Below are 16,395 nucleotides of genomic sequence, written 5' to 3'. Positions count from 1 at the left end.
TGAAGGGCAAGACGTACTGCTCTGTTGTGGGCCAGCTGCAGCTTTCCTATGCCCTTTTTTTGCAGCTCCTACCATTTAACTGGGAAATAGTCAAGATGTGAAAAATGTCACTCTGTTGTACAGCATGAGCCAGGTGATCTAATTACAGTACGGAATTCACAACTCAATGTTTGCCAGCTAGATATCTTATAACTATCAAGGTAGTGCTAAATGCTCTGTAGTTGTGCATTTGGTTTACTAATATAGTAGCTTGTTATGCTACCTTGAGCATTCGCTTGGTAACAGCAGAGAATCCCCTCCTGGATCAAGAGCCTTGCTGGCTAATAATTGTTTTGTGTGTGCAGCAAACTGTGAGTAGCATTTTTGACTTACTAGTATAGTTTAGGTTAGAAACTGTGCAAAATGTTTGTAATACTCTTGTTAGCATTTAGTTAGCATTCTCTATGAGATGTTTTTTTTTCAGTGCCGGTATTACCGAATATGGCACAAGGTCGGTATGAAGGCATGACAATCTGAGATGTTACTTTTTTTTTTTATATTTGCAAATGTATTACGAATAAAAACTGAAATATCACATATACATTAGTATTCATACCCTTTACTCAGTACCTTGAAGCACTTTTGGCAGAGATTAGAGCCTCAAGTCTTCTTGGGCATGACGCTACAAGCTTGGTACAACTGTATTTGGGGAGTTTCTCCCATTCTTCTCTGTAGATCCTCTCAAGCTATGTCAGGTTGGATGTGGTGTGTTGCTGCACAGCTATTTTCAAGTATCTCCAGAGATGTTCGTTTGGGTTCAAGTCCGGGCTCTGGCTGTGTCCCTGCCGCTGAAAAACATCCCCACAGCATGATGCTGCCACCACCATGCTTCACCGTAGGGATGGTGCTAAGTTTCCTGCAGACATGACGCTTGGTGTTCAGGCCAAAGAGTTCAATCTTGGTTTCATCAGACCAGATAATCTTTTTTTCTCATGGTCTGAGAGTCCTTTAGGCCCCTTTTGGCAAACTCCAAGTGGGCTGTCATGTGCCTTTTACTGAGAAGTGGCTTCCATCTGGCCACTTTACCATAAAGGCCTGTTTGGTGGAGTGCTGCAGAGATGGTTGTCCTTCTGGAAGGTTCTCCCATCTCCACAAAGGAACTCCGGAGCTCACTGACCAAGGCCCTTGTCCTCTGATAGCTCAGTTTGGCCGGTCGGCCAGCTCTAGGAAGAGTCTTGGTCATTCCAAACTGCTTCCATTTAAGTATGATGGAGGCCACTGCGTTCTTGGGGACCTTAAATGCTGTTTAAATGTTTTTGTACCCTTCCCCAGGTCTGTGCCTTGACACAATCCTGTCTCAGAGTTCTATGGACAATTCCTTCGACCTCATGGCTTGGATTTTGCTCTGACATGCACTGTCAACTGTGGGACCTTATATAGACAGGTGTGTGCCTTTCCAAATCATGTCCAATCAATTGAATTTACCACAGGTGTACTCCAATGAAGTTGTAGAAAGATCTCAAGGATGATCAATGGAAACAGGATGCACCTGAGCTCAATTTCGAATCTGATTTACTAATGTAAATATATTTTTTTAATACATTTTGAAAAATGTCTAAAAACATGTTTTCACTTTGTCATTATGGGGTATTGTGTGTAGATTGATGAGGAAAACAATTATTTGATCAATTTTAGAATAAGACTGTAATGTCACAAAATGTGGAAAAGGGGAAGGGGTCTGAATACTTTCAGAATGCACTGCACGTTGCTCCTACTCTGTTTATTATCTATACTGATTGCCTAGTCACTTTCACCCCTACTTGCATGTACATATTATGTCAACTACCTCGTATCCCTGCACAGTGACTCGGTACCAGTACTACTACCAGTAGTATATAGTCTTGTTATTGTTGTTTTATTGTGTTACTATTTCCTTTTTGATTTTTTTGCTAATTATTTTACTTTTAACTCTGCATTTTTGGGAAAGGGCTCATAAGTAAGCATTTCACAGTAAAGTCTACACATGTTGGACTCAGCGAATGTGACAAATACAATTTCATTTGATTTGAGATACAGTACTGACTGTTAGCACTTGGTGGCCTATAGCAACACTCCAAACGAAGAGTCTTTAGATGAGGCAGGTTAACTTGCAACCACAACACTTCAGACATAAGACACAGAACTCTAGACATAAGGTCATCTCTAAACCTTACAGGAATATGGCTCTGAACATATACAGTAACACCTCCCCCATTAGCATTTCTGTCTGTTCTGTAGATGTTATATCCTTGTATTGCTACCGCTGTATCATCAACGGAATTATCTAATTGAGTTTCAAAGACAAACAATACATGAATGTTATCCGATGTTAGCAAGATATTGATTTTATGAATCTTATTTCTAAGGCTACATAAATTAATATGGGCTATTTTCAGTCCTTTCCTGAGTAGCATATCAGAGATAGAAGTAAAATGAAGAAAGAAAACACACAAAGAATGACATGAACATGGTTTGGCCAATAGAGTTAGTCAATCAGGCACTTGTGAGTGTCAGTTGGTGTGTGTGATGTGGGGCTGAAGCTTCTAACCTGGAAACTTGTCTCTCTCACTCCACTCAGTATTTTGGGAGGGAGGGTGGACAATGAGCCTGTGGTAGCAGATTTAAGCAATGTCCCCGCGCTCTCTGGCAGCTTTCATGGCTGGGATAAGTTATTTCCCCCTCTGGCGCACAGCTTCCAAGTAGTCTTCGTTAAGGAAGATGTTGGTTCCTCTCATGCTCTTGGCTCTCTCCAGAACAGCCATCTTGTCCTTAAACCTCAGGAACTTGACCACTATCAGCCTCTGTCTATCACCTGGGCAGGTAACAGGTTTTCCAGACCTGTGTGCGTGCTCCACCTCAATTTTCAATGATCAGCTTTTCAGTGATAATTTTTTTTACTTTCTCCTCAGACTCTGCCTAGTTCTCATGTGAAGACTGGTTTTCCATTCACAACCATGTTAATCAACCTGGATTGTCCCTCTAGATAGTTTATTTTCCCAGTCATTATGCTGATGTCATCTTGCGTAGACTTACAGTTTGTTGTCATCTTTCTGCAAGTTTCTTTCAGGACATCCACCTCTCCGGGGACAACTGAAAACTGTTCTTAATGTCCATGACCTCTCTAGTCAGATCGTCCGTTAGTTGAGTCAATCAGCTATTTTCCTGTTGTTGTAACAACTGCTTGTAGAACCCCTATTGTTCATTTTAAAAATATTTCACCTGTGATAGAGAAACTGTCCTCTCCATTACTCCCACCATTGGCTTTGGATTTTATGGTAGCAACATAGACTAGCATTGGTGCCCCACAGGTCCAGACAGGGCAGGTCGCAGGGCAGATGGAAACAGAAACAAACAGCAGGGATTTAGACAGTCACAAGATTGGCACAAGCGTTATCCGCTTTGCGGGCTGTGTTCAAGCTGTCAAGGAAACTTTGCTATCTTGATAGCTAGTAAGCTAGCAGCTAAGCTAGCTGCTACGCCAAGCAGCTCGTCAGACTTTTGGTTGGCAGGATCCCTGAACAGATGTAACGGTCCCAGCAACTGAGGCTAACCAGGTCGTGGAATCCAAATTCAAAAGGTAACTAGTACCCAAACATTTTCATTAGAACACATTTTTAGAGACTTTCAAAACAACAAACCGAGATCTCCCTTGTTCCGCGTTCAGCACACCTCTCTGATCCGTTTCTGTCTCCACCCTCTCACACTCTATACTGCCCCAAACACACACTGTACACTCCTGACCTGAGTCCTCTAATGAAATGAGAGGAAGTGGGGACTTCATCATAACCAAGCGGTAGATCTTCAGAACAAACTAATTTCTTCAAATTAGGTGGATAAATACACCGTCATCTCAGTGTAATCAAGTGTATTACTGTTGCCACTGTCTTTAACCACTGTCAAAGCATTACTTAAATAAGACATATTCCATTTTAATTGTCAAAAATCATAACTTATTGGGAAAATACAACATCCTGGACAGTGGTGGAAAAAGTACCCAATTTTCATACTTGAGTAGAAAGTGACTCAAGTAAAAGTGAAAGTCACCCAGTAAATCCTACTTGAGTAAAAGTAAAAAAGCATTTGGTTTTAAATATACTTTAGTATCAAATGTAAACATAATTGCTAAAATATACTAAAGTATCAAAAGTAAAAGTATAAATCATTTCAAATTCCTTATATTTAAATTTACGGATAGCCAGGGGCACACTCCAATACAAATCATTTGTGTTTAGTGAGTCTGCCAGGTCAGATGCAGTAGGGAAGACCAGGAATTTTCTCTTTAAGTGAGTGAATTGGACCATTTTCCTGTCCTGCTAAACATTCAAAATGTAACGAGTACTTTTGGGTGTCAGGGAAAATGTATGCAGTATAATGTACATTATTTTCTTCAGGAATGTAGTGGAGTAAAAGTAAAAGATGTCAAAAATATAAATAGTAAAGTAATAGTAAAGTAAAGTACATATACCCTTTACTTTAAAGTATTTTTACTTAAGTACTTTACACCACTGATCCTGGATATGCAAATCGTCCTTATTGGGTGGATTCACACAACTTCAATCCCAGCAACAATACATGTCTGTCATGTTCAGTTCCAATCACAGACTGACTACTCAGTATATAGTCTTGTTATAGTTGTTTTATTATGTTACTATTTCCTTTTTGATTTTTTTGCTAATTATTTTACTTTTAACTCTGCATTTTTGGGAAAGGGCTCATAAGTAAGCATTTCACAGTAAAGTCTACACATGTTGGACTCAGCGAATGTGACAAATACAATTTCATTTGATTTGAGATACAGTACTGACTGTTAGCACTTGGTGGCCTATAGCAACACTCCAAACGAAGAGTCTTTAGATGAGGCAGGTTAACTTGCAACCACAACACTTCAGACATAAGACACAGAACTCTAGACATAAGGTCATCTCTAAACCTTACAGGAATATGGCTCTGAACATATACAGTAACACCTCCCCCATTAGCATTTCTGTCTGTTCTGTAGATGTTATATCCTTGTATTGCTACCGCTGTATCATCAACGGAATTATCTAATTGAGTTTCAAAGACAAACAATACATGAATGTTATCCGATGTTAGCAAGATATTGATTTTATGAATCTTATTTCTAAGGCTACATAAATTAATATGGGCTATTTTCAGTCCTTTCCTGAGTAGCATATCAGAGATAGAAGTAAAATGAAGAAAGAAAACACACAAAGAATGACATGAACATGGTTTGGCCAATAGAGTTAGTCAATCAGGCACTTGTGAGTGTCAGTTGGTGTGTGTGATGTGGGGCTGAAGCTTCTAACCTGGAAACTTGTCTCTCTCACTCCACTCAGTATTTTGGGAGGGAGGGTGGACAATGAGCCTGTGGTAGCAGATTTAAGCAATGTCCCCGCGCTCTCTGGCAGCTTTCATGGCTGGGATAAGTTATTTCCCCCTCTGGCGCACAGCTTCCAAGTAGTCTTCGTTAAGGAAGATGTTGGTTCCTCTCATGCTCTTGGCTCTCTCCAGAACAGCCATCTTGTCCTTAAACCTCAGGAACTTGACCACTATCAGCCTCTGTCTATCACCTGGGCAGGTAACAGGTTTTCCAGACCTGTGTGCGTGCTCCACCTCAATTTTCAATGATCAGCTTTTCAGTGATAATTTTTTTTACTTTCTCCTCAGACTCTGCCTAGTTCTCATGTGAAGACTGGTTTTCCATTCACAACCATGTTAATCAACCTGGATTGTCCCTCTAGATAGTTTATTTTCCCAGTCATTATGCTGATGTCATCTTGCGTAGACTTACAGTTTGTTGTCATCTTTCTGCAAGTTTCTTTCAGGACATCCACCTCTCCGGGGACAACTGAAAACTGTTCTTAATGTCCATGACCTCTCTAGTCAGATCGTCCGTTAGTTGAGTCAATCAGCTATTTTCCTGTTGTTGTAACAACTGCTTGTAGAACCCCTATTGTTCATTTTAAAAATATTTCACCTGTGATAGAGAAACTGTCCTCTCCATTACTCCCACCATTGGCTTTGGATTTTATGGTAGCAACATAGACTAGCATTGGTGCCCCACAGGTCCAGACAGGGCAGGTCGCAGGGCAGATGGAAACAGAAACAAACAGCAGGGATTTAGACAGTCACAAGATTGGCACAAGCGTTATCCGCTTTGCGGGCTGTGTTCAAGCTGTCAAGGAAACTTTGCTATCTTGATAGCTAGTAAGCTAGCAGCTAAGCTAGCTGCTACGCCAAGCAGCTCGTCAGACTTTTGGTTGGCAGGATCCCTGAACAGATGTAACGGTCCCAGCAACTGAGGCTAACCAGGTCGTGGAATCCAAATTCAAAAGGTAACTAGTACCCAAACATTTTCATTAGAACACATTTTTAGAGACTTTCAAAACAACAAACCGAGATCTCCCTTGTTCCGCGTTCAGCACACCTCTCTGATCCGTTTCTGTCTCCACCCTCTCACACTCTATACTGCCCCAAACACACACTGTACACTCCTGACCTGAGTCCTCTAATGAAATGAGAGGAAGTGGGGACTTCATCATAACCAAGCGGTAGATCTTCAGAACAAACTAATTTCTTCAAATTAGGTGGATAAATACACCGTCATCTCAGTGTAATCAAGTGTATTACTGTTGCCACTGTCTTTAACCACTGTCAAAGCATTACTTAAATAAGACATATTCCATTTTAATTGTCAAAAATCATAACTTATTGGGAAAATACAACATCCTGGACAGTGGTGGAAAAAGTACCCAATTTTCATAGTTGAGTAGAAAGTGACTCAAGTAAAAGTGAAAGTCACCCAGTAAATCCTACTTGAGTAAAAGTAAAAAAGCATTTGGTTTTAAATATACTTTAGTATCAAATGTAAACATAATTGCTAAAATATACTAAAGTATCAAAAGTAAAAGTATAAATCATTTCAAATTCCTTATATTTAAATTTACGGATAGCCAGGGGCACACTCCAATACAAATCATTTGTGTTTAGTGAGTCTGCCAGGTCAGATGCAGTAGGGAAGACCAGGAATTTTCTCTTTAAGTGAGTGAATTGGACCATTTTCCTGTCCTGCTAAACATTCAAAATGTAACGAGTACTTTTGGGTGTCAGGGAAAATGTATGCAGTATAATGTACATTATTTTCTTCAGGAATGTAGTGGAGTAAAAGTAAAAGATGTCAAAAATATAAATAGTAAAGTAATAGTAAAGTAAAGTACATATACCCTTTACTTTAAAGTATTTTTACTTAAGTACTTTACACCACTGATCCTGGATATGCAAATCGTCCTTATTGGGTGGATTCACACAACTTCAATCCCAGCAACAATACATGTCTGTCATGTTCAGTTCCAATCACAGACTGACTACTCAGAGACCTCCATATCGACTTTTATATCTTTCCTCTCTTTGTCTCTCTCTCACACTTTCTGTCTCTGACTTTCTCTCTCTCTCTCTCTCTCTCTCTCTCTCTCTCTCTCTCTCTCTCTCTCTCTCTCTCTCTCTCTCTCTCTCTCTCTCTCTCTCTCTCTCTCTCTCTCTCTCTCTCTCTCTCTCTCTCTCTCTCTCTGTGTGTGTGTGTGTGGACACCTTTTCCTATACTTGTGAGTACCAAAAGTTCTCACAAAAATAGTAAACCAACTAAAACCTCAAATACAACTAAGTTCTCCTGCAACCGGGTGATCAAATTAAGATCCTACAAGTGTATCTGTCTGTCTCGCTCACCCAAGGAGACACACACACATACACTTTCCTGAGGTCTTTGTAGCAGGAGAGAGTGGGAGCTGTTTAGCACAGGGATGAGATGAGATGCCGTTGACATGGAAACCACATGAATTTACAGTGTGGCAAAGTGGTGAAATCACCTTGATGACAGGAACATTCAGATCCTTCTCAAATATATCAGGTCATCTAGTGCCAACTGCCATATCCATGACAACATACTAATACAGAACCTAGTATTAAAGAACCTAATGGCTATATGCTAGAGATCAAATACATGGACCAGCTAATAATGTGACACTGAACTGAAGGAGAGGAGATTACATCTGCAATGAAGGACAGGCAGTAGTGGAAGTCCCATTTTTCAACTTGTCCACTCCAGCACACCAGGGCGAGTATCAACACAAAGCATCTCAGAGTAGGAGTGCTGATCTAGGATTTGTCCATTTAATCTGATTAATTATGGTCTAAAAGGCTAAACTGATCCTAGATCACCACTCCTACTCCGAGACGCTTTGTGGATACAGGCCCAGATATACATGATATAGTCCCAGGAGTGTAGATACTCATTATACTCATAGCAACTTGATGAGGGACATGCTGCTCACCTTTCTTGCGAACCACCTCCTCAGACTCAGGTTTGCGTGTGACAGAGACCACCTTCATCAGCAGACTGTTGCCTCCCTGTCTGATCAGAGACACCACCTGCTTATGGCCCACCTTCACCACGTTCACTCCGTGCACCTGGAACACACACACGCACGAATGCCACACGCACATATACACACGGCTGGAGGTCAGCAGACAGAGACCTGGGAGGCAGTGGGGCTAGTCCATGGGGTTGGAGAAGAGACAGGAGAAGAGGAGAGGGGGTGTAGTTACCTCTATGAGGAAGTCTCCTGTCCTAAGCCCAGCCCTCCAGGCCACTCCCTCCACGTCGACAGACTCCAGGTACTGGAGGGCAGGGAATGCAGGTGTTGGGGTGAACTCCTCAATAGGCGTCTCAGCTGGGAATACACAGAGAGAATGACCAAATATCCAAACATGGATAGATGTTTGAACACAAGAAATACACATACAGTATTAATTTTGGAATCCACCGTAAGGTACACTGAATCGTGAGAGTATCACCCACGCACATCTGCCATGGAAAAGAGAACACACCTTAAGCTCATAGAGGTACACATGGAAGTAGATACACACAGCAGCCTGTAAGTGAATGTGTTTTTATAATAGAGTGAGTGATGGCTTATTTTGATTTATTTCACCTTTATTCAACCAGGAAGGTCAGTTGAGAACAAGTTCTCATTTACAACTGCGACCTGGCCAAGATAAAGCAAAGCAGTGCGACAGAAACAACACAGAGTTACATGGAATAAACAAGCGTACAGTCAATAACACAATAGGAAAAAAAAGAAAGTCTATATACAGTGTGTGCAAATGGCATGAGGAGGTAAGGCAATAAATAGGCCATAGTAAGGAAGTAATTACAATTTAGCAGATTAACTGGAGTGATAGATGAGCAGATGATGATGAGCAGATGATGGTGTGTAAAGTAGTGATACTGGTGTACTAAAGAGTAGCAAAGTAAATAAAAACAATATAGGGATGAGGTAGGTAGATTGGGTGGGCTATTTACAGATGGACTATGTAGGAACGGTGAGGTGGTGTGACAGGGAGAGACCCTTTCACTCAACCGTATTACTTTAATCACTCTCACACTGAAAATCAGATACACACACACACACACACACACACACACACACACACACACACACACACACACACACACACACACACACACACACACACACACACACACACACACACACACACACACACACACATCTTAGGATAGAGCTACCGTGAACTACACACACCCTTCATTTAATCCAATTGAGTCTGACTATACCACTTAAAAAGGAGAGCTCCCAGAGGCACCTGCAATGTGTGTGTGTGTGTGTGTGTGTATGTGTGACATGACCCCACTATGAAAGACAATCTATTCAATTTTATCTGAGGCACATGGGAAGATGGAGGGAGAGAAAGAAGAAGACAAGAGAGGAGAGAGGGAGGGATACATCTAGAGTGGGGGAAAGTTGACTGATGGAAATTGGAAAAGGAGGAGAAAAAGGTAGACAAATTGAAACATTGAAAAGAAAGCTATTGGCTCTAAATTAGACTCCATGTCAACTGTTTTTTGATCAGGAGGAAAGCTACAGACTAGTCTCTCCCTCTCTCTCCAGCCTTCATAGCTTTAGTGTTTAGAGGTAGGGAAAGGAAGAGAGCAAGAGAAAAAAAGTAGAGTAAGAAAGAGATGTAGAGACAGAGAAGGGAGAGAGAGGCAGGTAGCCCAGCAGTTAAGAGCATTTGGACAGTATTGGAAAGTTCGCTGGTTCAAAACCCTGAGCCAATTAGGTGAAATATTAGTCGATGTGCCCTTGAACAAGGCACTTAACCCTAAATGCTCCTGTACATCACTCTTGATAAGAGTGTCTGCGAAATTACAAAAATATAAATATAGAGATGGAGGAGCAGCAAACACACTCTGACTCCTGGGTTTGGTGCCCGCAAGGGGTTGCTATAGTAACCAGCATGGGGAGCTGGAACGTGCAGTAGTGTGTGTGTGAAGTAGTAGAGGATAAGGACTAATAGTAAAGCTGAGAAAGGAATAAAGAAGAGGGAGGTAAGGTGTGAAAGAAAGAATTAAAGAAAGACAAGAGAAGAATAGAACAAAAGAAAGACAGTGAAGGAATCAATGAACGAGGAGAAATAAAGATACAAATTGGAGAGAAATCATGTAATTTCTGTCTCCCTGAATACAATGTGTGAGGAACAGATGGGGATTCAACGGACAGTTCATTTTAGGATGACGCCACCACAAAGGCTAGACAGACACACACATACACACACTCAGAGAGAGACAATGTGGTGTTGATCAAAGCCAGTCGTGTTGGTTCATAGGTAAATAAGTCATACTGTGTGACTCAGTGAAAGAGGTCTAGAACTCCTCACATCAACCCACCATATCTCATACCCCCCAGAACACCTGCAGAGGGGCTCACAGACCTGTAATGACACACACACAGACAGCCTATGACATGAAGAAAGTAGCTAGCAGGGCCTTGGAGGCAGCAGTGACAGTGATCAAAACAGCCTGCTTTAGTAATAAGGTATAAAGTCAAGCTTTGTGAAAATATGTGTCTGGAGCTCCAGGCTGGTCCTGGAGGTATAGAGAGAGAAGTTGTCTGTTCCAGTCTTATGGCCCATCACTAAAACACTTGATTAATTAGCAGGTATTCACCTAGGTGTGTGTGTGAGTGTGTGTGTGTTTTCTACCTTTGGCTCCCCGCAGGACGAAGCCGAAGCCTTCGTTTTCTTTCTTCTGCAGCATAGCATTCTTCTCCTCTATGATGTAATCACTGGAGAGTAGAGAGGAGAGGGACAGCAAGTAAGAGTCCAGCAACAAGTTCACAGAGAGAAGAGACAAAGAGACAAAGGGGAATGAAGAAAAGGGGAGCGAGAGCTAGGTATGGTAGAGAAAGGGGGACAGGGATGGGAGGAGAGGGACAATGAGAGAGAGAAAGAGGTAAGGAAAGAGAGGGCTAGATAGAGGAGAGAAGTATAGGGAGCAGAGAGAGAGAGCTGGGTGGAGGGGATGTTGTCTGTGTGTTCCCTCCTAATGACTGAAATTCCAGGGATAGGAGATAAGAACAGAGGACTTAGCCTCTCCCATTCACGAGCAGGAGGAGGAGGAGGAGAAAGAGGAGGAGAAGAGGAAGAGGAGGAGGAGAAAGAGGAAGAAGAGGAGTGCGTGCTTGCTTGCAGAGAAATATTAAATGATCTCACGACTAATAAGAGAGTCGTCACAAGTGTGCGTTTTTGTTTATGTGAGTGAGTGAGTGTAGCGAGTGTGTGTGTGTGTGTGTGTGTGTGTGTGTGTGTGTGTGTGTGTGTGTGTGTGTGTGTGTGTGTGTGTGTGTGTGTGTGTGTGTGTGTGTGTGTGTGTGTGTGTGTGTGAGTGAGTGAGTGAGTGAGTACAATATTATGTCAGTTCATACCAGACAATTCAATCCTCAAAAACAACAGCACATGTATTCCCAGCGACATTCTAGCACTCTGAAGCCACACAGTAAAAGTAGCAACATGTCCCATTCTCAGCAACACCCATATTCTGTTGACTGACTGACTGACTGTCAGATCCCACGGCTGACACCAGACAGCCCATAGAGTTAGTGAAGCAGAAGAGTGAGAGTGTCAGTGTCGCGAAAGTCTCTCTGGTTAGTAGGCATCTCAACACCATACACACTGGCATGAGAGATCTGGAGTTTGAACTTGTGTTAACAGTTTGCCACGCCTGCTGCCCAGCAACTTACCCAGGGCAGATAGAGCTCCTGCTGACAGGGCCTGGAGACCCGTGAGAAATACTCCTGTGTCAGGGGGCAGAGGTTGCAGAGATACAGTATCATGCTAAATACAGAGAGATATACAGTGTATAGATATGCCTATAGTTCAACATCTCTTCCACTCCTCCCTCTCTCAGCCTACATCCTGCATATCCAACTCCAGCTTAAACCTTTTCCCCTCCATAGCGCCAGAATACCTTGCTTTATGTTTCCATTCAACCAACCATGTTCTCAATCTCTCTGTTGCATTCACAATTCTATTTCATGAACTCCCATTTAGATACAGCTCAACTCAGGCATTTTGAAAACATCTTCCATACATTCATATGCAAAAAAAACACACTGTAGCAGAATCATATCACACAATGTACGTATTTATAGTCTTACATAGAATCATGTTCCATAAACCCTCTAAGTAGCAATTCACAGCAGCACGTCAAAGACTTCCATTCACATACAACTACATTCTATAGACTTCCATTCACATACAACTCCATTCCATAGACTTCCATTCACATACAACTCCCTTCCATAGACTTCCATTCACATACAACTCCATTCCATAGACTTCCATTCACATACAACTCCATTCCACAGACTTACATTCCCATACGATTTCATTCCATAGACTTCCATTCACATACAACTCCATTCCACAGACTTCCATTCACGTACAATTTCATTCCATAGACTTCCATTCACATACAACTCCATTCCATAGACTTCCATTCACATACAACTCCATTCCATAGACTTCTATTCACATACAACTCCATTCCATAGACTTCCATTCACATACAACTCCATTCCATAGACTTCCATGCAAGAGCTTTGACATTCTCTCCTATTCAGCTGCTGTAGCTCTCACATAATCTTCATGACTCACTATGTACCCATTGTTAAAGCGGTGGAGAACTGCTCTCTCTCTCTCCCCAGCAATGCTCTGATACCAAGCGCCTCTCTCCTGACAAGCTGACTCTGACATTTACAGTGACTTTACATCATGACACAGTCCTATAGCAGCTCCTCTTCTACTGTCCTCTCTCTCAGCCTGCACATATGATTTACATTAGAACTAGCACTCATACGCTCCTTTATTACAGACATCCTATAAAATACATTTCAGAGAGAGACGGACAAGGAAGAGAGGGAGAGACAAACTCAAACACGTGCACAAACACACACATGTTTTGGTAATGGGAGCTTAGTTTTGTATAACGCAAGCAGAATGCACTGACCCTGTCCCACCACTAGACAGCAACAGCATCACATAACTCTCATTTACACTCCTCTAAGTATTTATTTGGACAGTGAAGCAAAAACGTTTCATTTGGCTCTATACTCTAGCATTTTGGATATGAGATCAAGTGTTTTATATGAGGTGACAGTACAGAATGTCACCAATTATTTGAGGGTATTTTCATACATATCTGTTTTACTGTTTAGAAATGAAAGCACTATGTATTTAGTCCCCCCCCATTTGAAGGAGTCAAATTCACTTATAGTGTATTACATTTAGTAAACCGTTTAGTATTTGATCCAATATTCCTAACATGCAATGACTACATCAAGCGTGTGACTACAAACTAATTGGATGCATTTGTATTTTGTTTTGGTTGTGTTTCAGATTATGTTATGCCCAATAGAAATCAATGGTAAATTATGTATTGTGTCATTTTGGAGAAACGTTTGTTGTAAATAATAATATAATATGTTTTTGTCCACTTCTTCATTAATGTGGATGCTATCATGATTATGGCTAATCATGACTGAATCGTTACAGAAGAGCATACTGTATATTTGTAGGCCTCCTTGCTCGCACACGCTTTTTCAGACCTTTATGATGGCCACTCCAATACCTTGCCTTTGTTGTCCTTAAGCCATTTTGCCGCAACTTTGGAAGTATGCTTGGGGTCATTGTCCATTTGGAAGACCTATATGCGACCAAGCTTTAACTCTCCTGACTGATGAGATGTTGCTTCAATATATCCACATACTTTTCCTTCTTTATGATGCCATCTATTTTGCACCCCACAACATGATGCTGCCACCCTCATGCTTCACGGTTTGGATGGTGTTCTTCGGCTTGCAAGCGTCCCCCTGTTTCCTCTAAACATAACGATGGTCATTATGGCTAAACAGTTCTATATGTGTTTCATCAGACCAGAGGACATTTCTCCAAAAAGTAGGATCTTTGTCCCCATGTGCAGTTGCAAACCGTAGTCTGGCTCTTTTATGGCGGTTTTTGGAGCAGTGGCTTCTTCCTCGCTGAGCGGCCTTTCAGGTTATGTCGATATAGGACTCGTTATAATGTGGATATATATACTTTTGTACCTGTTTCTTCCAGCATTTTCACAAGTTATTTTGCTGTTGTTCTGGGATTGATTTGCACTTTTCCAAACAAAGTACATTCCTCTCTAGGAGACAGAACGCGTCTCCTTCCTGAGTGGTATGACAGCTGCGTAGTCCCATGATGTGTAAGTGTGTGTGTATGTTTGTGTGTGTGTGAGTGTGTGTGTGTAAGTAAGTATGTGTGTGTGTGTGTGTGTGTGTGTATGTATGTGTGTGTGTGTGTGTGTGTGTAAGTATGTGTGTGTATGTGTGTGTGTGTGTGTGTGTGTGTGTGTGTGTGTGTGTGTGTGTGTGTGTGTGTGTGTGTAAGTATGTGTGTGTGTGTGTGTGTGTGTGGGTGTGTGTGTGTGTGTGTGTGTGAGTGTGTGTGTGTGTAAGTATGTGTGTGTGTGTGTCTATGTGTGTGTATGTGTAAGTATGTGTGAGTGTGTGTGTGTGTGTAAGTATGTGTGTGTATGTGTGTGTGTAAGTATGTGTGTATGTGTGTGTGTGTGTGTGAGTGTGTGTGTGTGTAAGTATGTGTGTGTGTGTGTGTGTGTGTGTGTGTTTGTGTGTGTGTGTGTGTGTGTGTGTGTGTGTGTGTGTGTGTGTGTGTGTGTGTGTGTGTGTGTGTGTGTGTGTGTGTGTGTGTGTGTGTGTGTGTGTGTGTGTGTGTGTGTGTCTATGTTTGCGTGTGTGTGTAAGTGTGTGTGTATATGTTTTTTATTTCACCTTTATTTAACCAGGTAGGCTAGTTGAGAACAAGTTCTCATTTGCAACTGCGACCTGGCCAAGATAAAGCATAGCAGTGTGAACAGACAACACAGAGTTACACATGGAGTAAACAATTAACAAGTCAATAACACAGTAGAAAAAAAAGAGTCTATATACATTGTGTGCAAAAGGCATGAGGAGGTAGGCGAATAATTACAATTTTAACACTGGAGTGATAAATGATCAGATGGTCATGTACAGGTAGAGATATTGGTGTGAAAAAAAGCAGAAAAGTAAATAAATATAAACAGTATGGGGATGAGGTAGGTAAAATTGGGTGGGCTATTTACCGATAGACTATGTACAGCTGCAGCGATCGGTTAGCTGCTCAGATAGCAGATGTTTGAAGTTGGTGAGGGAGATAAAAGTCTCCAACTTCAGTGATTTTTGCAATTCGTTCCAGTCTCAGGCAGCAGAGAACTGGAACGAAAGGCGGCCAAATTAGGTGTTGGCTTTAGGGATGATCAGTGAGATACACCTGCTGGAGCGCGTGCTACGGGTGGGTGTTGCCATCGTGACCAGTGAACTGAGATAAGGCGGAGCTTTACCTAGCATGGACTTGTAGATGACCTGGAGCCAGTGGGTCTGGCGACGAATATGTAGCGAGGGCCAGCCGACTAGAGCATACAGGTCGCAGTGGTGGGTGGTATAAGGTGCTTTAGTAACAAAATGGATGGCACTGTGATAAACTGCATCCAGTTTGCTGAGTAGAGTGTTGGAAGCTATTTTGTAGATGACATCGCCGAAGTCAAGGATCGGTAGGATAGTCAGTTTTACTAGGGTAAGTTTGGCGGCGTGAGTGAAGGAGGCTTTGTTGCGGAATAGAAAGCCAACTCTAGATTTGATTTTAAATTGGAGATGGTTGATATGAGTCTGGAAGGAGAGTTTACAGTCTTGCCAGTCTTGTATGTGTGTGTGCAAGTATGTGTTTGTATGTAAGTATGTGTGTGTATGTATGTATGCGTGTGTGTAAGTATGTGTGTGCATGTATGTGTGTGTGTGTGTGTGTGTGTAAGTCTGTGTTAGTAAGTATGTGTGTGTATGTATGGGTGTGTTTGTGTGTATGTGTAAGTATGTGTGTGTATGTATGTGTGTGTGTGTGTGAGTGTGTGTGTGTACGCATGTGTGTGTATGAATGTATGTG

The 16,395-nt window shown here is 41.8% G+C and overlaps 1 protein-coding gene across 5 annotated transcripts in view; it reads right to left on the bottom strand.

Moving 5' to 3' along the window:
* Window positions 1-16,395, bottom strand: part of LOC109867613 (SH3 and multiple ankyrin repeat domains protein 3) — a 263,943-nt gene that overhangs the window by 21,581 nt on the left and 225,967 nt on the right. For 3 of the 5 annotated variants that reach the window (XR_004204842.1, XM_031801754.1, XM_031801755.1), the window contains exons 15-18: window positions 12,117-12,170; window positions 11,080-11,162; window positions 8,623-8,747; window positions 8,349-8,484 (exon numbers count right to left, since the gene is read on the bottom strand). Coding sequence is in view for 4 of the 5 variants with exons in the window: in XM_031801754.1 (XP_031657614.1) it covers window positions 8,349-8,484; window positions 8,623-8,747; window positions 11,080-11,162; window positions 12,117-12,170 (398 nt within the window). In the remaining variant the exon portion in view is untranslated. The remainder of the gene's footprint in view (window positions 1-8,348; window positions 8,485-8,622; window positions 8,748-11,079; window positions 11,163-12,116; window positions 12,171-16,395) is intronic. The other 2 variants (XM_031801756.1, XM_031801758.1) reach the window with 1 other exon arrangement.

This window comes from Oncorhynchus kisutch, linkage group LG22 (assembly GCF_002021735.2).
Source record: "Oncorhynchus kisutch isolate 150728-3 linkage group LG22, Okis_V2, whole genome shotgun sequence".
NCBI classification, from domain to species: domain Eukaryota; kingdom Metazoa; phylum Chordata; class Actinopteri; order Salmoniformes; family Salmonidae; genus Oncorhynchus; species Oncorhynchus kisutch.
The sequence above is the reverse complement of the archived record's forward strand: the minus strand, read 5'-3'. Positions and strand labels throughout refer to the sequence as shown.